The following is a 19,597-nucleotide window of genomic DNA, read 5'->3' on the forward strand; positions in this document are numbered from 1 at the left end:
GTAGAAAGGTGAAGAGACCAAATATCTGGGCCTTGGTTATCTAAGTGTTCCACTGTATAGGAATTATAGCCAATCTAAATGAATTACAAAAAAAATAACATTCCTTCACTTCATTTTTGACAATTTCCAGTGTATTTTGGGATATACTATACTACTATAGAGCTTTGAAAATTAAAACTTCAAATAGCAACTTTTGCCGACTCACATAATTAGGACAGGATCTTTACGATAATGACACTGGGTTAACTCTTGCCATATTGAAATGAGTCACTTCTATCACTGGCAGTGATGTCTCTGTCTCTAAGCTAGTTATTCAGAATCCTCATGCCCACGTAAAGTGACTCTTGCTGGATATCTCTTGCCACCTTCAATTTATTTTGTTAATTTCATTACTTTAAAAAGTTCACTCCTGCTTCCAGCTTTCCTTTCATGTCAGTAAAAGGATTGAGGCAAAAGGAACAATATATCATCCTTCACTTCCATTCCTTGAAGATGACTAAATATTCAACAAATAGGTTTTTTTTTTGTTTGTTTTGTTTTGTTTTTTAATTCAGGAGTCACTGATATTCTAGAAAAATGGGAGATCTGATGTTTCATCTGAATTCTGTCATTCACTAACCTTGTCCCTGATTGGGTTAAATTACATATTTGAATCTATTTACTCATCTGTAAAGTAGGAAGAGGGCAGTTAGGTGGTACAATTGATCGAGTTCTCAGCTTGGAGTCAGGAAGACTCATCTTCCTGAGTTCAAATCTGGCCTCAGATAATCACTACCTGTGTGACCCTCAGTCAGTCACTTAATCCTGCTTGTCTCAGTTTCCTCATCCATAAAATGAGCAGGAGAAGGAAATGGCAAACCACTGCAGTATCTCTGCTAAGAAAAACTCACAGAGTTGGACATGACTGAAAACAACTGAACACAAATGGGGATTATAATACTTTATTGGTTAGTCGTTTTCTTTTATTCTTTTTTTTTTTTTTTTGGTGAGGCATTTGGTGTTAAGTGACTTGCCCAGGGTCATGCAGCTAGTAAGTGTTAAGTTTCTGAGGCCGGATTTGAACTCAAGTCCTCCTGAATTCAGGTCCGGTGCTCTATCCATAGCTCCACTTAGTTGCCCCCATTTTCTTTTATTCTTGAAGAGGGCCAAAATGACATCACTATGTTAGGGCAAAGATATTTTGTTTCCTTGGGGCATCTAGGTGGTACAGTGCACAATCATCTGTGGACAAAAAGTCACATACCAACTCTTCTTCTACTTTAGTCTTGTCTCATGCCCTCTTCAAGTTAAATAATTTTGATTCTTGTTGAAGAAATCCAACAACATTGATGAAAGTATTATACTAAAAAGAATGGGAGCAAGCACACAGCCTTGCTTCATTCATTTGGTGACTATAATACTTGATCTCCCAACTTTGAAGAGTTGTTTGGAGTAAAGATTTTCATAACCTATAAAATAATTATGAACAATAATTGATGGTTTCTCTTTTGCATTATTTCTGTCATTATTCATATATTAATGCAACAAATATGCATAAATGAGTCTATGCAGAAATGTGTACATATATATTATACATGTTTTAGTCCATTTTTTCCTGATATGGATACTGTGGGATGCAGAATTTTCTGCTCAGCCATTATTTAATAATCTTCCTTTGGTTTTAACTCCTGTTGAAATTTTTTTTTTAATATAAGTACACTTCCCAACTGTATTAAGTATATACTTTGCAGTTTGTTGACTGACAAACTTTCAAACATAAGACAAACATTTCTATGATTGCATGATGTAGAACAAAAATAGTAAATTGAATGATAAACCGGAAAGCAATAAGGAAATAATAACTGTCAAAAATGTACTTACAAGTAGAATTCATACCTCAACTTGAATCTTTACAGGTTAAGCTTCTGGGTTTTGAGAAAGAAAATATAGACACACACACTTCAAATCAAATTATAACATTTATTTATAACATAAAATATTTGATGAAAAACGAATTCATAAAACAAAGATACAATGAGATACATTCTTTCCCTCACCACTACCACCACAATCCTTGGCTCCCAGGATAGTTCTAAGAAATAAAAACACATAACTACAACCAATGAAGTTAGTATTTCCCCAAAATGCATCCTAATCAGAATGACTGGGAGATTAGTGGTTTTGGGGGGGAGGTGATGGGAGTGGAAGGGAGAAGGTGGAATTTATGTAATTATATACTGAGGTAGATAAATGGAGCCTGGAGTCTTTTATCAATACACTCAGGCTGAGCGGACACCAGGCGCCTTTGAATATACCAATTATTAATGGCCCAGGTACTGATAAACACAAGAATTAGTTTAATTCTTTTGGTTATTAGGTGCTACAGAAATGAACTTATGATTCATTCTAGTTGATTCTGTCCAGTTAGTCAGTCAACACACATTTATTAAGTAAATGATCACCATGTGCCAAATACCACAAGAAGTGCACAAATAATGGCATATCCATTGGACTCCCTCTGGGGAAGGAGTTCAGTCTAACAAGCATGTATTAAGTGCATGTATGATCATGTATGGGTGCATACCCATGTGTATGCATGCATGCACACACACATACACACACTTTTCAAAGTTATCTTTCAGATTGGAGATTTTAAGTCATACAAAGTGTGTGTAACAACCAATGTGTATTAGAAATCCTAATGCAAGGAAATAAATTTAATATGATAGATATAATTGTGACTTAGTGGAATGAGACCCATTGCATAATGGCTCTTTAAGGGTATTCAAACAGAAAACAGAAAAAAAGTTGGGTGGGATAGAGAGCATTTTCCCCCCAGGGTAATGAGGGTTAAGTGACTTGCCTAAGGTCACGCAGCTAGTAAGTGTCAAGTGTCTGAGGCTGGATTTTGAACTCAGGTCCTCCTGAATACAGGGCTGTTGCTTTATCCACTGCACCACCTAGCTGCCTGAGAGCATTTTATATTAAGAAGACATACTCTTATGGGTAAATCCATGAACCAGAAGGAAAAACCATAAAACTCTACTTGCACTCTCTTTTTTCTCTTCCTCTTCCTTCTCCTCCTTTTCTCTCTTTTTCTTGACTTAGCTTAATTACACTTTTGTCATTCAAAAAGTAGAGGAACAAGTAAGGAGATCTTATATTTTCAGTTTTATTCTAACCAAGAAGAAATTACTTTGGGCAAGAAATGATATGAAACTTGGGGAAGAAGTGTTCATTCGATTTTAGAATCATTTATAGAGAAAGGAAAGCAAGATATAGTTTGACATGAACCCTAACATTGTTGAGACAAGGTTTCAAGGGGTTCAGAGAAAGTATAAGTAGATTTATAAGGACAAAATTTATGTTGGGGAAGTTAGTCCAATCCAGGAAGAGGGACTTTCACAAATTAAACTCTAAAAATCTAATAAAGAATAATTCCATTGAGTGGATAAAAGAGTTGTCTAAGGATACTGATATGAATGAAAAGTGAATTCATCAATATTCTTTGATTTTAAAATGATATACAAGAGATGAAAGCAAAGGAAAATAATAGAAGATGAGCCCCCAAATATCACCTTATTCTATAAAAATAGGGTGAAGAATCAGCTTCACAATGAGCTGAGGATTGTGATTAGAGTTAAAGAGAACAAGAAATTAATGTTGGTAAAACTACATTGGGATTAAATGGGGAATCAATAAAGTGATAGGATAGATGGGTCTTCATATTGAGACAATGGAGTTTCTACTCAGCTCTTATAAGCTCCCCTCGCCTTTCCTCCCTCTACTCCTCATCCCCAAGGAGACTGATCTTTGTACTGGGGATGACAAAAGAGAAAGCCCTAATAGAGAGTGGATATTTTAAATAAGTGGAGAGATAGTCAGAAATCACTAAGCTATCTTTTATGAGTTCAAATCCTCAGGTCCAGATAAAGTATATCCTTAAATAATGAAAGAACAAATATATGTGATTTCAGACACTGTCAATGCTTTTTGAAATGTTGTAGAGCATGGTGGAAACATCATGATTAGAGAAGGAAAAATATCTTAATATTGAAAAAAGGAAGAAAATAAGACTGCAAACCATAGAGGCAAGTGAGCTTCACTTTGATTCTGGGGAAAAAAACCCAACATTCTACAATATGTCATTAAGTGGATACTAAGTGACCATTTAGAAAAAGCAGTAATTACAAAAATGTAGCCAGCTTCTCAAGGAAAAGACATGCCAGATTAACCACATCTCCCTTTTTGAAAGGATTATTAGACTGGTAGAATAAAGAATGCTGTAGATAAAGTTACTATAGATTTTATCAAAGTATTTGACAAAATCTCTAATGTTATTCTTATGGAGAAGGAAATGAATGGGAAAGATAATTATGCAATTAGATAGATTGAAAACTGGTTAAATGAACAGACCCCCCAAAATAGTTATGCATGGTTGAATGTCAACTTAGAAGGCCTATGTTAGAGTAGTTTAGGGAAGTACAGTTTTCAACATTTTTTTTTTATCAATGACTTGGATAAAGGTACACACAGCATGCTTGTCAACTTGGAAACAGAGTTTGGAGACACATTCAGGATGACAATACCCAACAAAATTATAATAGATTAGGATATTTGGTCAAATGCAATAAGATAAAAATGCATTTGGCATAAATATCAAACTTTATACTTAGATTTAACAAAAATCAACTCCACTTGTAGGGAAGCCATAACTATCCAGCAGTTAGTCTGAAAAAGACATAGGCATATAAAGGAGATCGCAGACTTCATATGAGCCAAGTGTACAGAAAAAGCAACCCCCCCCCCCCAACAAACAAACAAAGAAAGAAAAAAGCATGACAAAACACCTAATCTTAGGTAATGTTAATAGAAGTTCCAATGTTTAGGACTAGAGAAGTATTGCCCCTGCTCTTTTCTACTCTGGCAAAACAGTTGCTTAAACTGGGGTACCACAATTTAGGAAGAACTTCTATAAACTGAAGAACATAAAGGACCTTGAAAATATTTCATATGAAGAATGATTGAAGGAACTGGGGACATTTAGTGTGGAGAACAAAGGAACAAAAAGAGACAAAAGAGACAAGGTGAGTCATTGGAAAATGTCATTATCATCCTTTAAATATGCAGTGCATTCTCTGAACAGTCTCTGAATCCCATTCCCAGTATTTAATGTCCTCCCTTCCTCCCTTCCTCCCTCTCTCTCTTCAACTACTGAATTCTTATCTCTTTTAAAGCCCAGCTCAAGTGCCACCTCCTTCATGTAACCTTCTCAGACTCCCTAAATTGGTTACTACCTTACCCCTTAGACTTTACGCAGGATTTTGCTTTAAAATATCTTAATGTACTTATCAAATAATATTGCATATTACCATTAATTATATTATTAGATTGTCAGTATCATGGGGTCATGGACTGTCTTATGCAAAATTTTGTGGTACCTCCAGTACATAATACTACCCACTATGCACAGTAAGAACGTGATCAATAGAAAACAATTTATTAACTTCCTACTATGTGCAAGGGCCTAGCAATTCAACAATAAAAAGTCACACAGTCCCCAGCCTCAAGGAGATTGTATACTGTGTATGTCTCTATCTCTATCTCTATCTCTATCTATCTCTATCTCGCTATCATCTCTATCATCTATCTATCTATCTATCTATCTATCTATCTATCTATCTATCTATCTATCTATCTATCTATCTATCTAATACAGGTAGATTTATGATGGAGGCAAAGCATAGATCCAGATAAAGTACCATAGAAAATAATGAGGATGATAGAAAATTTATTAGTATTAAGGTTTCTGAACACTTCCAAACAATACATATTCATTGATTGAATCTTTGTACTTCTCAGTGTGCCCAGTATAATTCATGGCACCCAGTAGGCACAAAATTCTGTTGAATGAACAGTATATTGTTTCAGGTGCCTGCTTGTATCTCAACACTATAGTATCAGTGAGATATGTAGAAATGGAAAGCTTCTTGGGGTTCAACTTAGATCCTAGCTCTGCATTAATATCTTGGAACTCATGCAAATGATGTTTACAAGTATGTGTGTACTTCAGAATTGTGATAATTTAAATCAATATGGCCATTGACTGAAATAAATGCTATTACCCTATGTGAAAGTATGTCAGGGACTAATGTAAGGAACAGGCTATCCTGAGCAATAACTGTATACTATTTATATCCATCAGGGATCTATTAGCATATGTTCATTGTCCTTATAAGTCTCTCTTTTAAAATGATCAACAAATTCAGTCATTTCAATGTATAAAGAAACCCCCCCCCCATATATAAAGCTGAACTTCTGCAATGTACAATTTGGTTTTTTTGGTGGTGGGGGGCAGGGCAATGAGGGTTAAGTGACTTGCCCAGGGTCACACAGCTAGTAAGTGTCAAGTGTCTGAGGCCGAATTTGAACTCGGGTCCTCCTGAATCCAGGGCCAGTGCTTTATCCACTGCGCCATCTAGCTGCCCCATCCCCGTCCCATTTGTTTTAAAAAGTGTATATCAAGAGGGGTAGCTAGATGGTGCAGTGGATAAAGCACTGGCCCTGGATTCAGGAGGACCCGAGTTCAAATCTGGCCTCAGACACTTGACACTTACTACCTGTGTGATCCTAGGCAAGTCACTTAACCCTCATTGCCCTGCAAAAAAAAAACAAAACAAAAAAAGTATATCAAATTTAACAAGGTACTAACAAAATTGCCACTGGGGCTCATTCTGGACTTTTGTTTTGTTTTGTTTTCTTCTGCATATTTTCAGTGTTTTATTGATGTCTTTTGTAATGAATAAATATAGCTAGCTAATAAAAATTAACACATCCCTTAAATGTTCTTCAAGCTTTTGGGGATACCTGGACACTTTCTTTTCTCTTGTGAAGACTGCCTGGAACTTGAAACCATACCATTCAGGAACAACAGCCATTAGGATTCTCTCCTCACTTCTATACAAGTCATTAGGCACTGGGCAATGGGTCCAAAACTTACATATGATCTCAAGGCTTTAAAGCACCAAGAGATTGTGTCAGACTCCATCCAACTGACACTTTAATAAATCAAGGTTTACCCTGGGGCAAAACCAGCCTTCCATGGATCTGCACCCAGATATAGTGAAAAATTCATGACATAAAACTCATGACAGCTCATGATGCTACATTATCTCCCAATTTCTGATTTGCCCCATTCTTTCCATCAACCCAATCACTCTAACCACAATGATTCCCTTTATCTATGTTCCATTCTCTGTCTATTCTGTACTCTACTCTGACACACTCTTATCAAAAACTCCCAGGAAAATGCATCTCATATTGCCCTGTCAGACTATGGCCAGCATCAAAGGACTGCTTTAACCTTTTCTAAACAGTCAAAGAAGTTGTGGGTATAAAAACAGCTATGAGCAGCTCTAGGCTAATGCTGCTTTCCCTGTGCTACTGTCTTGTTTTTCAGGTTGGGGGACATCCTAGTCCAACAGCATTACTTATACAGGTGATCTCATCCCCTGGCAAAATCATTAATGTTTGGTGTTATCAATAAGCATGGAGTTGCTGACTTTGTAAATCGATGTTGGACTGCCGGATACCATCCAAAAACATGGCTACCAACATCTGCTCTAATTTGGCCTTCTGGGGTAGCATGTGCACTCAAAGAATGTTAATTACCAAGAAGATATGCAAAATATGATTTGACCATATGAATATGACCAATTTAATTTCTTTTTCTACATTTCAGAAGTTGCCAGTGGTTAATAACATTTTATAAATGAAGCAAAACTACAACAAGGGCATTCCTATTTGAATTTGCCGAGTGATATTTTTGTTAAATGTAGGACAAATGATATGCATTGATGTGTCTTTTAAATAGGTTCAGCATTTCGAGACAGCTTCTACATAGGCAAGTTAAAAAACAAACAAACAAACAAAAAAGGATAAAAGGATTGCCTACTGGGGACTTAAAAAAAACCCCAGCCTTCACTCCCCGGAGAGATAAAAAGCATAATGGATATGTTAATTACCTCATGAGAATTAATGGGAGCATGTTAGACAACTCTTCAGAAGAAGCTGCTGTATAAATAAGAGGATGGCAGCATTATCAATTATTACTAGTGTTCCTGTCCTCCTTTAACCTGTTCAGTCTTCAGTATACAAAAACTGCTATAGTTATGTGGACAAAAGTCAACTAATACGAAAGAATAGTCACCTGACCCATCCTTTGCTAATATTTAGAATTTTGAATAGCATATACACACTTTTTAGCATGTCTATAGCAATATTTTCAAAAAAAGATCCATAACAATCTTTCATTTAATATTCAGAATCCTTTTCTAAACACTTTATGACCTTAATATACTTATGCTTCAAAAGATCCTTTTGGCACTGTTGAGTGATAGCTTTATTTCCAGTACAGGGCATTAAGAAAAAGGATAAATCCAAGGTCACAGATGTGAATAATAGAACCCTGGAACATCAGAATGTTATCTAGGCTCTTTCCCTGCCTACAGGCAGAACAACATTTAAATTATGCTAAGCTGGACATTGTCTAGTATAAAAAAATTCAATGCATTATTCAATGTGGTAATTTTTGTGCTTTATAAAATCACTCTACTTTTCACTTATTACCAAGTAACAATGATTAGGTTTCTAGAGCTATTTCTTCTCCAAATTAAGATTAGTATAGCTATATTTGATGATAGTACTCCAAAGTGAATGACTATTCTTAACATAGCCTCATTTGCCCCTCCTATTATTTTACTTTGATTTTCTGTTTTTTTTTTAATTCTAGAAGCTTAAAAAAGTGATATAGAAAACAGCAATAGCAAACACACACACACACACACACACACGCACACACACACACACACACAAACAAACCACCCCTACTAATTAAATTAATTTGAAACAGATAATTCTCTGGCTTTTAAAGCCCTTCATAACCACATCTCTTCTTACTTTTCCAGTATTCTTATTCCCTATCCATGTATTCTGTGATATAGTGACACTGGCCTTCTTGATTTTCCTCACATGAGATGCTCCACTTCCCAACTCCAGACATTTTCATTGTCTATCCGCTATGCCAGGCATTCTTTGCATCTTCATTTTCATCTTCTGGCTTCCTTCAAATCTCAGTTAAAATGCCTCTTGATCTCCTTTAACACTAATGGTGTCCCTTGTTTGATTATCTCCAATTTATTTATTTATTTATTTTTTTTTTTAGTGAGGCAATGGGGGTTAAGTAACTTGCCTAGGGTCACACAGCTAGTAAGTGTTAAGTGTCTGAGGTCGGATTTGAACTCAGGTACTCCTGACTCCAAGGCCAGTGCTCTATCCACTGCGCCACCTAGCTGCCCCCCTCCAATATATTTTGACTATATCTTGTTTGTAGATACTCTTTTATATGTTATTTCACCCATTAGATTAGACTGGAAGCTCCTGGACAGCAAGGACTTATTTTGGTGGAGGGAAGGGATGTTTTGCCTTTTTCCTCCTTTCCTTTCTTTGTATTTCCATTACTTAGGATAGTGCCTAGCTCACAAAAGGAATTTAATAAAGGTTTGCTGACTTGACCCTTAGATAGCAAGATGTGTATTTAGAATACATTTTTCAAAGGAAAAAGAACTTAAAAATAAAATTATGTCATATGGACAACAGGCAAAATAGAAATCAAATTGACTAGTATTCTTTTTAATTAAATTCTGAATTTTATTATAAATTTATAAATTTATTTATCATGAATTTTAAGAGAGACCTTCAAAATTGGAAAGAAAATAGCCTGTCATAGATTGAGGAATGGTTGGACAAAATGAGGCATATGCATTAATAGAATAACATTGTGCTATAAAATGACATGTATGAAGAATTTATAAAAGCACAGGATGAATTGCATGAACTGATGAAGAGATTCAGGGGAAATATGTATGCGGACATACATGTATAGCACATGTGTGTGCACACACATGTATATGTACACATGTGCATGTGCATACAGATATACATACTTATATATGTAGTCATGCAAAGATAGATCTGTTTAATTTCTATAATAATGCAAACAAAACTAACATTGGAATGTAGCATTTATTTCTTGATTTTTATAAATCTAGTCTCTGATGAATTGATATGATCAGTTTTGATCCAGGAGAAAAGATGATGAAATATTTTCTTCCTCCTTATAGAGGGGTGGGATACTGAGTACAGAAGGTTGCATTGAATGGTTTCTGTGTCAAATGGCTTTGCTTAATAGAGTCACTTTGTTAAAAGAGAAGGTTTAATTCAAGCAGAGCCCAGATATTGAGAAATGATTAAGGCAGAAATTTTTACTTAAATTTAACAAGAACTTTTAGATAAAGTTTGAGCACACTGGAAAGATCCCTGCACTTGGAATCAGGGGAGCTGGCTACAAACTTCAGCTTTGCCACTTACTTTGAGACTTAGGACAAGTCCCTTAACCTTTTGGGTCTTCATTTTCCTCATTTCCAAATTGAGAGGGTTGGACAAGATGGCCTCCAAGTTTGTGTCCAGTTCCAGATCTGTGACCATATAAGCCTATGACTTTTTCCAGGTATAGACAATTGCCTGGTTCTATACTCAGGCATATCACATGATATACAATCCCAAACAAATCTCATTGTCTTGGGAAACAAAATATTTAGAAAACATAGCATGAGCTTTCTAATTGAATTAAATTGGTTTCTGCTCTCTAGAAGGTTTTATGTTGTCTTAACATAAATGATTGTTGATATAATGCTGTGTCACCAGCAATAGGGAAAGTAAAGAGCAATACAATAATTCAATACAAATGATGAATTTGCTAGACTACCTCTGTAGTTTGCCATTATCTCAGCAGAACTGCACAACATTCAACTAAAAGTGGTTAAAATGTAGGTCATAGAAATCTATTGAGAAAGCATTGGGAATATAGAAAATAGAAACATATTGTATTTTTAAGGGGGAAAATTGAGACCTTTGTTTCTGTTCAGAGGCAGGAAATCAAAGGTTTATGTTTACTTAATGTGATCTGTGTTTGGGCCTTCTTTAATAAGTACATGTGTGGACTCACCCATACACACACACACACACACACACACACATGAATTAATTGTTAAACCATGCAACAAGGCAGCATTATTCTTTGTAAATAAACTTCAAAAGCATTTAGAAAAAGAAGATGTCAGGAGAAAACTCAAAACTCAGATTTTGAAAAGAATTTTTTTTTTATTGGGTATCCACAGTTAAGTAACATATATTCTATTCCTTCATGCAATCAAGACAAAATAAAACTTGATATTCCTTATAAGTACTGTGGGAAAAAAGTTCAAAAGCAATAATATGGTTTATGCTTTTTAATTTGCAGAAAAGTATCTATCTGACTTACAATGATATATTGTGGATAATTTATTAAAATAACAAGTATGTTTCCAAGTTAGTTGATTCTTCAGCATTACACTTTTGCCCTCCCCCCTCATCATTATCACCAATAAGTTGGTTCTGTAATACAATTAACTGAATTATCTCTTAAATCTCTTCCTGATTTTATTTATCAAGATGATTACACATAGCAAGCTTTGGAAAACATGTAATATAATTTCCACTTTTAAGCCAGATAGCAAAATGAGAATATTTTTTGAGAAATACTTATCTATAATGAACTAATCGAAGTAAATGCTCATATTTTATTATGGAATAAAGTTCATTTACTTATTGTTAAAAGAATACATGAAAAACAGAGATATGAAATCTTTCCTTTTGTCCTGCACACCAGGTGCTTTACTTTCCCTTTCTGCTGACAGCTTAAAGATCAGCAAGGAAGTTTAATGCATAACAATTCAATAGCTACTTCATGAGATTGTTTCCAGTATGTCATTAGATATAAATATATAATTTAGTGCAGACTGACATGACAACAGTTATTTAGTTTCCTTGTGGACATTTTAAGGAAGGAAAAACACTTAAGCTAAATATGAAAAATTAGTCAATTATAATATAAGAAAAATAGTCCTTTATGATAAACATGGTATTTCTGTCGTAATGTACCAAGTTCAGCAAGGGGCTCTGATAAAAGACTACTAAATTGTCTAAAATACTTAACATCTATGGACATGGATGTAAACTTCCATATTCTTTTAATGTCTGCATGTCAGTGTTACGGGATCAACTGAATTTTACTCAATATCATTGTAGCACCTATTTCTTTTAATTTGCTCTTCAATAGTGAGTGACTCACACTGCAGCTCATTTCTAGAAGATGATGCCAGTGGCACTACTCTACCCTGAGAGTTTTGAGAATCAAACCCTATTTTTCCATCACTATATGACTCTTCAACAATTTCACCTTGACAGTAACTGTTGTCATTCTGGAATTCTTTTTCATACAAGCCCAAAGTGATTTTAATTGTATCTACAGAATGGAAAAGGCTTGGGTCTAAAAATGGTTCCTCCTTTTTGGAAAAGGAAGGCATTTTCACAGTTTTACTGAAAAGAAAAGGCAATTTTGAGTCACTTTTGGTATTTCCTCTGGTCGGCAATTCAGTATTGAAAGGTATTGTTGCAGTGGCAGTGGCTTCTTTGGACACTAATCCACTGTTGGGATCAGATTTTGGAGAAATGGCAGCTTGAAAAGATTGACCACTATTGCCCAAATGATCTCTGGAATTCTGTTTGCCAGATGCCCCAGATAAAACTTCCCTGGAGTGGCTCGTTTCACACTCAAATATGCCAACTAATTCTGAAATCCTAGACCCATTTTCCATCTTTTCAAATTCATATTCAGATGCTGCATGTTTTGTCTTGCTTGATCCTGGTAATGGATTAGGCCCATCAAAGATAAATGTCTTTTGCCTACAATTGCTCAGATGTGAGACTGTTACATAATTATTATTATTATTCTTATTCAAATTCTCTTTACGATTTTCTAGCACCGCCTCATCATCAGTGTTAGTAACCTGTAAAACTTCTGCACCGCCAGGCTCATTAATTTTTTCATTTTTCTCCTTCTCAGAACTCTGCACAGCCACGTTATTGCTGTCATTAAGATCCATTTCACTTTTCCTCTTATCCTCAGAAACTTCAGTCTCTTTCACCTTCTCTTGCACATGTCTATTTTCTTCTTTCTCATCTCTCCTTGTCTCATATGTTCTCATCTCAGTGATTCCTATAACATTGTCCTTCTGAGACATATGGATAGATTGCTGATGTGGTTGCAAGACAGGAATGCCATCTCTCTCTTTCCATTTTCCTTCTACAAGATTACTATTTTCTAATTTTGGTTCACTTTTATCTTCCACAGCATAGTCAGGGGACAGAGGGGTGGTGTTTTCAGGGGGCCATTTTGGCTTACTCATTTTGAGATCATCTTCAATAATAAAGGGTTTCTTAGGAGTTTCACTAAATGGAGGCCAGGTAATTTTCAGTTTGCCCCTCCCACTAGGTTTTATCCAATTTTCCCCTGGGCCATCACCATCGCCTGAATCTATGGGCTGACTGAGAACATCAAGTGTTTGGGGTGTTGTTAGTATGTTCTTACTTACATCTGTTTCTTCATTATAAACAAAGTCCCCTGAGCTGCTTTGATTCTTAGAACGCCATTTCTCTTTATGTGGCTTATGTCCAAAACCTTCATCATAATTTCCTTTAGATTTGAAAAGTTGCTTAAAATGAGGTTTACAGTAAATCTGTCCATGGAGTGATGCATAATTTCCCAAGCTGCCAAAAAGGGGGAAAAATAACAAACTTATAATATGTTTCATAGTTCCATGTCTACTGCAACCTAACAAAGTATAGACTTCAGTTAAAATTATATGACCCTTATTTAGTAAGAAAAATAGTTATCTGGAATAATTAAAAATGAAGGGTTCTGGTTAACTTAGGTTTATTAGGTTTAGTGGAATCATCAGTTTTGTTTTTTAATCAGGAATACTGTACTCATTTACTTACCACCAAAACTACAATGACCAAAACTTTTTTTTTTCTTTACTATGTCACAAAGCACTTTGTGATCTTATACAACCTGTTGGTCATCATTATGCATGTAGTACTAACCATTTAGAAGTGGATGATTTAAGAGATTACATTCAATTTGAATCAATGCTATGAAACATGACATAAGTTGCTGTTTTGAAAAAAAAATCCCTAAGGGTTGGTTTACTTGTGAATGTATCTTTTATTTATTTATTTATTTTTGGTTGGGCAATGAGGGTTAAGTGACTTGCCCAAGGTCACACAGCTAATAAGTGTCAAATGTCTGAGCCTGGATTTGAACTCAGGTACTCCTGAATCCAGGGCCAGTGCTCTATCCACTGCGCCACCTAGCTGCCCCTATCTTTTCTCACAGAAAAGTTGGACACATGGGAAAATTCAGTTTTTTTAGGATTTTAACTTTTTGGGATTCTGAATAAACAGGAATTCACTATATCACTGTATCCCCTACCTCCTTTGTTGGGTGGGGATGGGAGGAAAGTCCAACAAACTGAGAACCTATTAGAAGCTAAACTTAATGTGTATTTTAAATAGGTTAGGCCAGAAAGTATTTAATCAAAGTGCCATAAATGGTGATAACACCCATTTTATCATCTCAGAATGACACATAATTCACTCCCATTTTTTCTCATCAAAAATCAGACTCATTTAAATGCATTCACCTCAAGGGTCCTGGAAGATGAATAAATTTGGAACCATTTTGCTAGGCTGTGTTTGCAGCCCCAGATATTTCCCAAATGAGTTAACTGAGTATTTCTCTATCGTTGGTGTGACCCTAAGACTTCAATTTATACAGAGATGATTATCACTTATGAAATGCTTTAGTTCTTACAATACACAGAGTGACCATGGTTTTTTAATAGCTGCTTTCTTGACTTGAACAAGGACAGATGATCATGAATTAGAAACTGGGCTATTAAGAGAATACTTTCTAGAAGGAAAGAATATGTCATAGCCTTCCTTCCATTCCCTTTATAAGTGTTGACAAAGGACTTCAAGATCTAGCAGGTCTTATCATGTTGAAAAAAACATTTTTTTCCCTAAAGAATGTGTTGATAAGAATTATCACCATGGCCCCATAGAGGGAAGGACTTAATTTATTCATCCTCTTAAATTATCTATGTAAATTCTAGAATCCTCAAATGAAACATGTACCCTGCATTTTATTCTTCCAATTGGCCATTTCATGATTTGGTCTAAAACTGGTAACTCAAGTTTTGTAACTAATACCCCCTTTAACTTTCATGGTACTGCAATAGGAGAGGCTATTTGTCTTTGGTCTTATTACCAGTCCCCAGATTCACTTCTTCTCTCCCGCTCAGTCTCTTCTTTTAATATTTTCCATTGGTTATTTTCTGTCTTTTTGGTTACCCAGGGCTTCCCACTGCAACATCTCCATCTGGATGTACCTTCCTTATCAATATCCTCATGCTCCAAAGCTTAGTCTCCCTCCCTTTCTGGGAGGCAGCATAGTACACGGTGACAGAGTATTAGAGTTGGTATCAGAGGACCTGAGTTCAAAATTGAGTGCTAGTCTTGGGTAAGTCACTTATTAATCCTCTTGAGGCATAAGTTTCTGCAGTTGTGAAATGTCATCTATTGCAGAAGAGATAGCCACCAAGATTGCTTCCAGATCCAACTGTATGGCCCTACAAATTCATCTGCTCTGTGTCTCTTTCTCTTTTTGCCCTGCTTTCTGCTAGATGACTATTAGTAAATCTGATGAATTGGTTTATGACATACTAATGGGTACAAATGAGTAAATGTAGCCTCTTTCAATTTTAATTAGAACTTTGTAGAAATAATACCCTAATACAAAGTAACAATTCTATTGGTGAAAACTTCAAAATCCACAGTAATTTGGTGAAGTTATTTTGGTGTATGTAAACTTTAAAATAATTTAGGGAATACTGCATATATGGCTTCTCATTCTGCCTATGCATAGGTCTGACCCTCTATGAAATGGAGAGCCTTGTCCAGCAAACCTCTTTCAGATTCATTCTGAGTTGTGAAGCTGGATCTATTAAAAGGTAAATCTGTCTCAAGCTAAGAAGATGAATCCTATTGACCAGAAAAATGCCCTATACTATTTGGCCAGTCCCCAAAGGACTCAGAATAGATTTCAACTCTAGAGTCTCATGGTAAACAAACAAAAATCAGAACATTCACTTAGGGTACGATGAACATGAATGAATGCCTCTGGACTCATGCTTCTTCCCTTGACCAGAAGGTAGTCTGGGTTTAGATTTTCAAGATTATTTGGTTTGCCTCAGTCAGGTTTGCCTAATTGTAAAAGCCTAGGAATCTGAATCATGGGTCTGGGGCCAATGGACATATACAAATCTAGAGAGATGCCTCTCCTTGCGATTTAGGTTGCAGCCATGCCACAAAGAAAATACAGCAGAAGGTTCACCCTTTCTTCTCAGAAGAGATTTGACTTGAAGAGTCAAGTTAATGTTAATGCAAACCTTGTTTGTGGTAAAAGCTTGGATCATGATGCAACCATGGGTTTCCTTCAGATTTTTGAAAGGATCCATTTCAAATATCAATCAAAACTCAGACCAAATGGTTGGTGGAGTTCTAAACTGATCCAATCATTCTGGAGAGCAATTTGGAACCCTGACCCCAAAACTATAAAACTGCGCATACCCTTTCATTCATCAATACCTCAACTAGGTCTATATCTCAAAGAGATCATAAAAAAGGGAAAAGGACCCACAGGTACAAAATATTTATAGCTGCTCTTTTTGTGGTGGCAAAGAATTGGACATTGAGGGGAAGCCCATCAATTGTGGAATGGTTAAACAAGCTGTGGTATATGAATGTAATAGAATGCTATTGTGCAGTAAGAAATGATAAGCAGGTGGATTTCGGAAAAACCTGGAAAGACGTACATGAATTGATGCTTACTGAAATGAGCAGAACCAAGAGAACACTGTAAACAGTATCAACAACACTGTGTGATAGACTTAGCTCTTTTCAACAATAAAATGATCCAAGACAATGGCAAAAGACTCTTGATAGAAAATTCTCTCCACATACAGAAAAAGAACTATGGAGTCTGAATGCAGATGGAAGCATACTATTATTTTACTTTTGGAGTTGTTTTGTTGTTGTTGTTGTTGTTGTTGTTTATTCTTTCTTGCATTTTTTTTTCTTTTTGTTCTGATTATTCTCTTACAACATGACTAATGTGAAAATATTGTACCTATATCAAATGGCTTTCTGGCTTTGGGAGGAGAGAGGGATGGGGAAGTGGGAGAAAAATTTGGAATTCAAAATCTTACAAAAGTGAATGTTGAAAACTATTTTTACATGTAATTGGAAAAAAATAAAGGTCTAGAAAAAAAATCTCAAGCCAATACAATCTTATTAGCTTTTACATAATTTTGAGAGGGGATTTATTTGGTGAGTTAGGATGGACAGAGCATCAGAGTAGGGAAAATCTGGGTTCGTGTACTACCTTGGCCACAAAATGAATATATCATTCTGAGCAAGTTTGTTACACTCTCAGTGTCCCAAGCAACAGGTTCAGATTTTAAATTGTGGCAAAATCCTTGATATAAATTTACAGAGGAAGTTCTTCATGAGGAAATCCCTTTAACAGTGAAATCATAAGTCTAATAAAAAAAGATGCTTCAAGATTTTCAGGAGAAGCACAATGAAGGGCATAATGACAGTAGGATACAAGAGTGAGATAAACATTTTGCCATTTTGATTACACATATGAAGCCACTTTTCTGGACTCCTGGTGAACTCATTTATTCTCCATTCTACCTCCTTATCTATTTTTTGAGGGGCTATGGGGGTTAAGTGACTTGCCCAGGGTCACACAGCTAGTAAGTGTCAAGTGTCTGAGGCCAGATTTGAACTCAGGTACTTCTGAATCCAGGGCTGGGGCTTTAATCCACTGCACCACCTAGCTGCCCCCTTATCTATTTTTTTTTAATTACCATCATCACCACCACCACCACTATCATCATCATTATTATTTGTGGGGCAATGAGGTTAAGTGACTTGCCCAGGGTGACAAAGCTTGCAAGTATCAAGTGTCTGAGGCCAGATTTGAACTCAGGTTCTCCCAAATTCAGGGCTGGTGCTTTAGTCCACTGCACCACCTAGTTGCCTGCTCCACCTCCTTCTCTAAACAAAAATTAATTACATATTATGTATAAGATACTGTAGTAGATGTTTTGGACAACAAAGCAAATAGCAACAACTACAAACAGTAAGAACTCAAACAGTTCTGCTCTCAAGGAGCTTAACGATTCTACTATTCTAAGATGCAAAACCAGCAACTAGTTACTGAAGAGAAAGGTCAAGGCCATTTCTGAAAATATCTATTATAGAACCTCATTTTATGGTGGCATAAATTGCCAATAGTAATTGTTGTTATATTCATATCTAAATGGATAGATGAGAAGAAAGGCAGTATAGGGTTGTCTATACCATGATGTTTACCTTTTTCAAAGGCTGAATAACTCTACCTCCCCCACTTACCTCAATTTACTACTGCAATGGTGGCATCGGAAACATGACTTATGAAAAATGTTCTTGTCTGCTGCTAGGCATTCCATTGGATAAACAGTCTTTTGACAAAGCGTACACATTTCCTTGTCCAGAAGTAGAAGTTTCTAGAAGAAAAAAAATTGCAAAGGTCATGTGGCATCTTCTTCAGGCATCTCTTAGAAAGTTTACTAAAAGTCTTTTAAAAATCAGTCCATGCATGTAAAGGACATTGCTTTGATGCCAGTTTTCATGGTTTGATAACAAGTAGGTCATGCTATGTTGACTACCATGAATCTGAAGCCAATATAATTCAACAAAAGTATGTGTCTGTATATATGCATGTGAATGTGTGCATGTGAACACATATCACTGCACTTCTACCAATCATAGCTATATGTCAAACAATAGGAAACCTTATGTTATGTACATTTCCTCAAAGTAGCATATAATAACATATTCTGTTCATTTAATCGATGAAATAAAAAAGAACTTTCTGAAATTTACTATTTTATTCTCTAACATTCCAAGATCAATAATTTGGAACATAGGTATTATCATAAATAGCAGAATACAAAGACACCCTCAGGGCCATTTATTAATGTGAGAATGCTCTGCCCAAGGTTAATAACTGAAGGATATTATTCCAAATAATCTTTGGAATTCTTGTGTTTGTTTCTTGTGATTTTTCAGTCTCCTTTCCCTGTTGTTTATCATATAATGTAGGCAGCAACCCCTTAGCCTCTTCTATTTGTAGTTTCAAATTTGCTCTGTACTTAGAAACACAATACCTAAGTTATAGAATTATTCATAAAATATGACCAAAGAGACTCTGAGTTTGCCCCAAACCCTCAAAAATCTCCTATAAGTGGATATTATTTCATACATAGATTCTTTGGTATCTATATTGGCTGCTAAAGGATCTTTAATGTTTTATGTTTGATTCTCAGTTGAGTTCCAGATAAATATGGTATTATTCTTCCTCTAAGACCTGTTTCTTTGTGTTTGCCATGTGTTTCTGAGCAGAAGTTGAGCATCTGAAATTGATTAGGCAGCTTTGCTTAATTATGCCAGAAGCAAGCACATCAAGGATCCACATTAACCTGTTAAACTACACAATATGTTGCAAATA

The 19,597-nt window shown here is 35.7% G+C and overlaps 1 protein-coding gene across 1 annotated transcript in view; it reads right to left on the minus strand.

Moving 5' to 3' along the window:
• Window positions 1–11,207: 11,207 nt before the first annotated feature.
• Window positions 11,208–19,597, minus strand: part of XIRP2 (xin actin binding repeat containing 2) — a 430,838-nt gene continuing 422,448 nt past the window's right edge. The window contains exons 11-12 of the mRNA XM_043997297.1: window positions 18,460–18,593; window positions 11,208–13,686 (exon numbers count right to left, since the gene is read on the minus strand). Of these exons, the coding sequence (XP_043853232.1) occupies window positions 12,147–13,686; window positions 18,460–18,593 (1,674 nt within the window). The 3' untranslated portion in view covers window positions 11,208–12,146. The remainder of the gene's footprint in view (window positions 13,687–18,459; window positions 18,594–19,597) is intronic.

Source organism: Dromiciops gliroides, chromosome 3 (assembly GCF_019393635.1).
Source record: "Dromiciops gliroides isolate mDroGli1 chromosome 3, mDroGli1.pri, whole genome shotgun sequence".
Classification (NCBI taxonomy): Eukaryota; Metazoa; Chordata; class Mammalia; order Microbiotheria; family Microbiotheriidae; genus Dromiciops; species Dromiciops gliroides.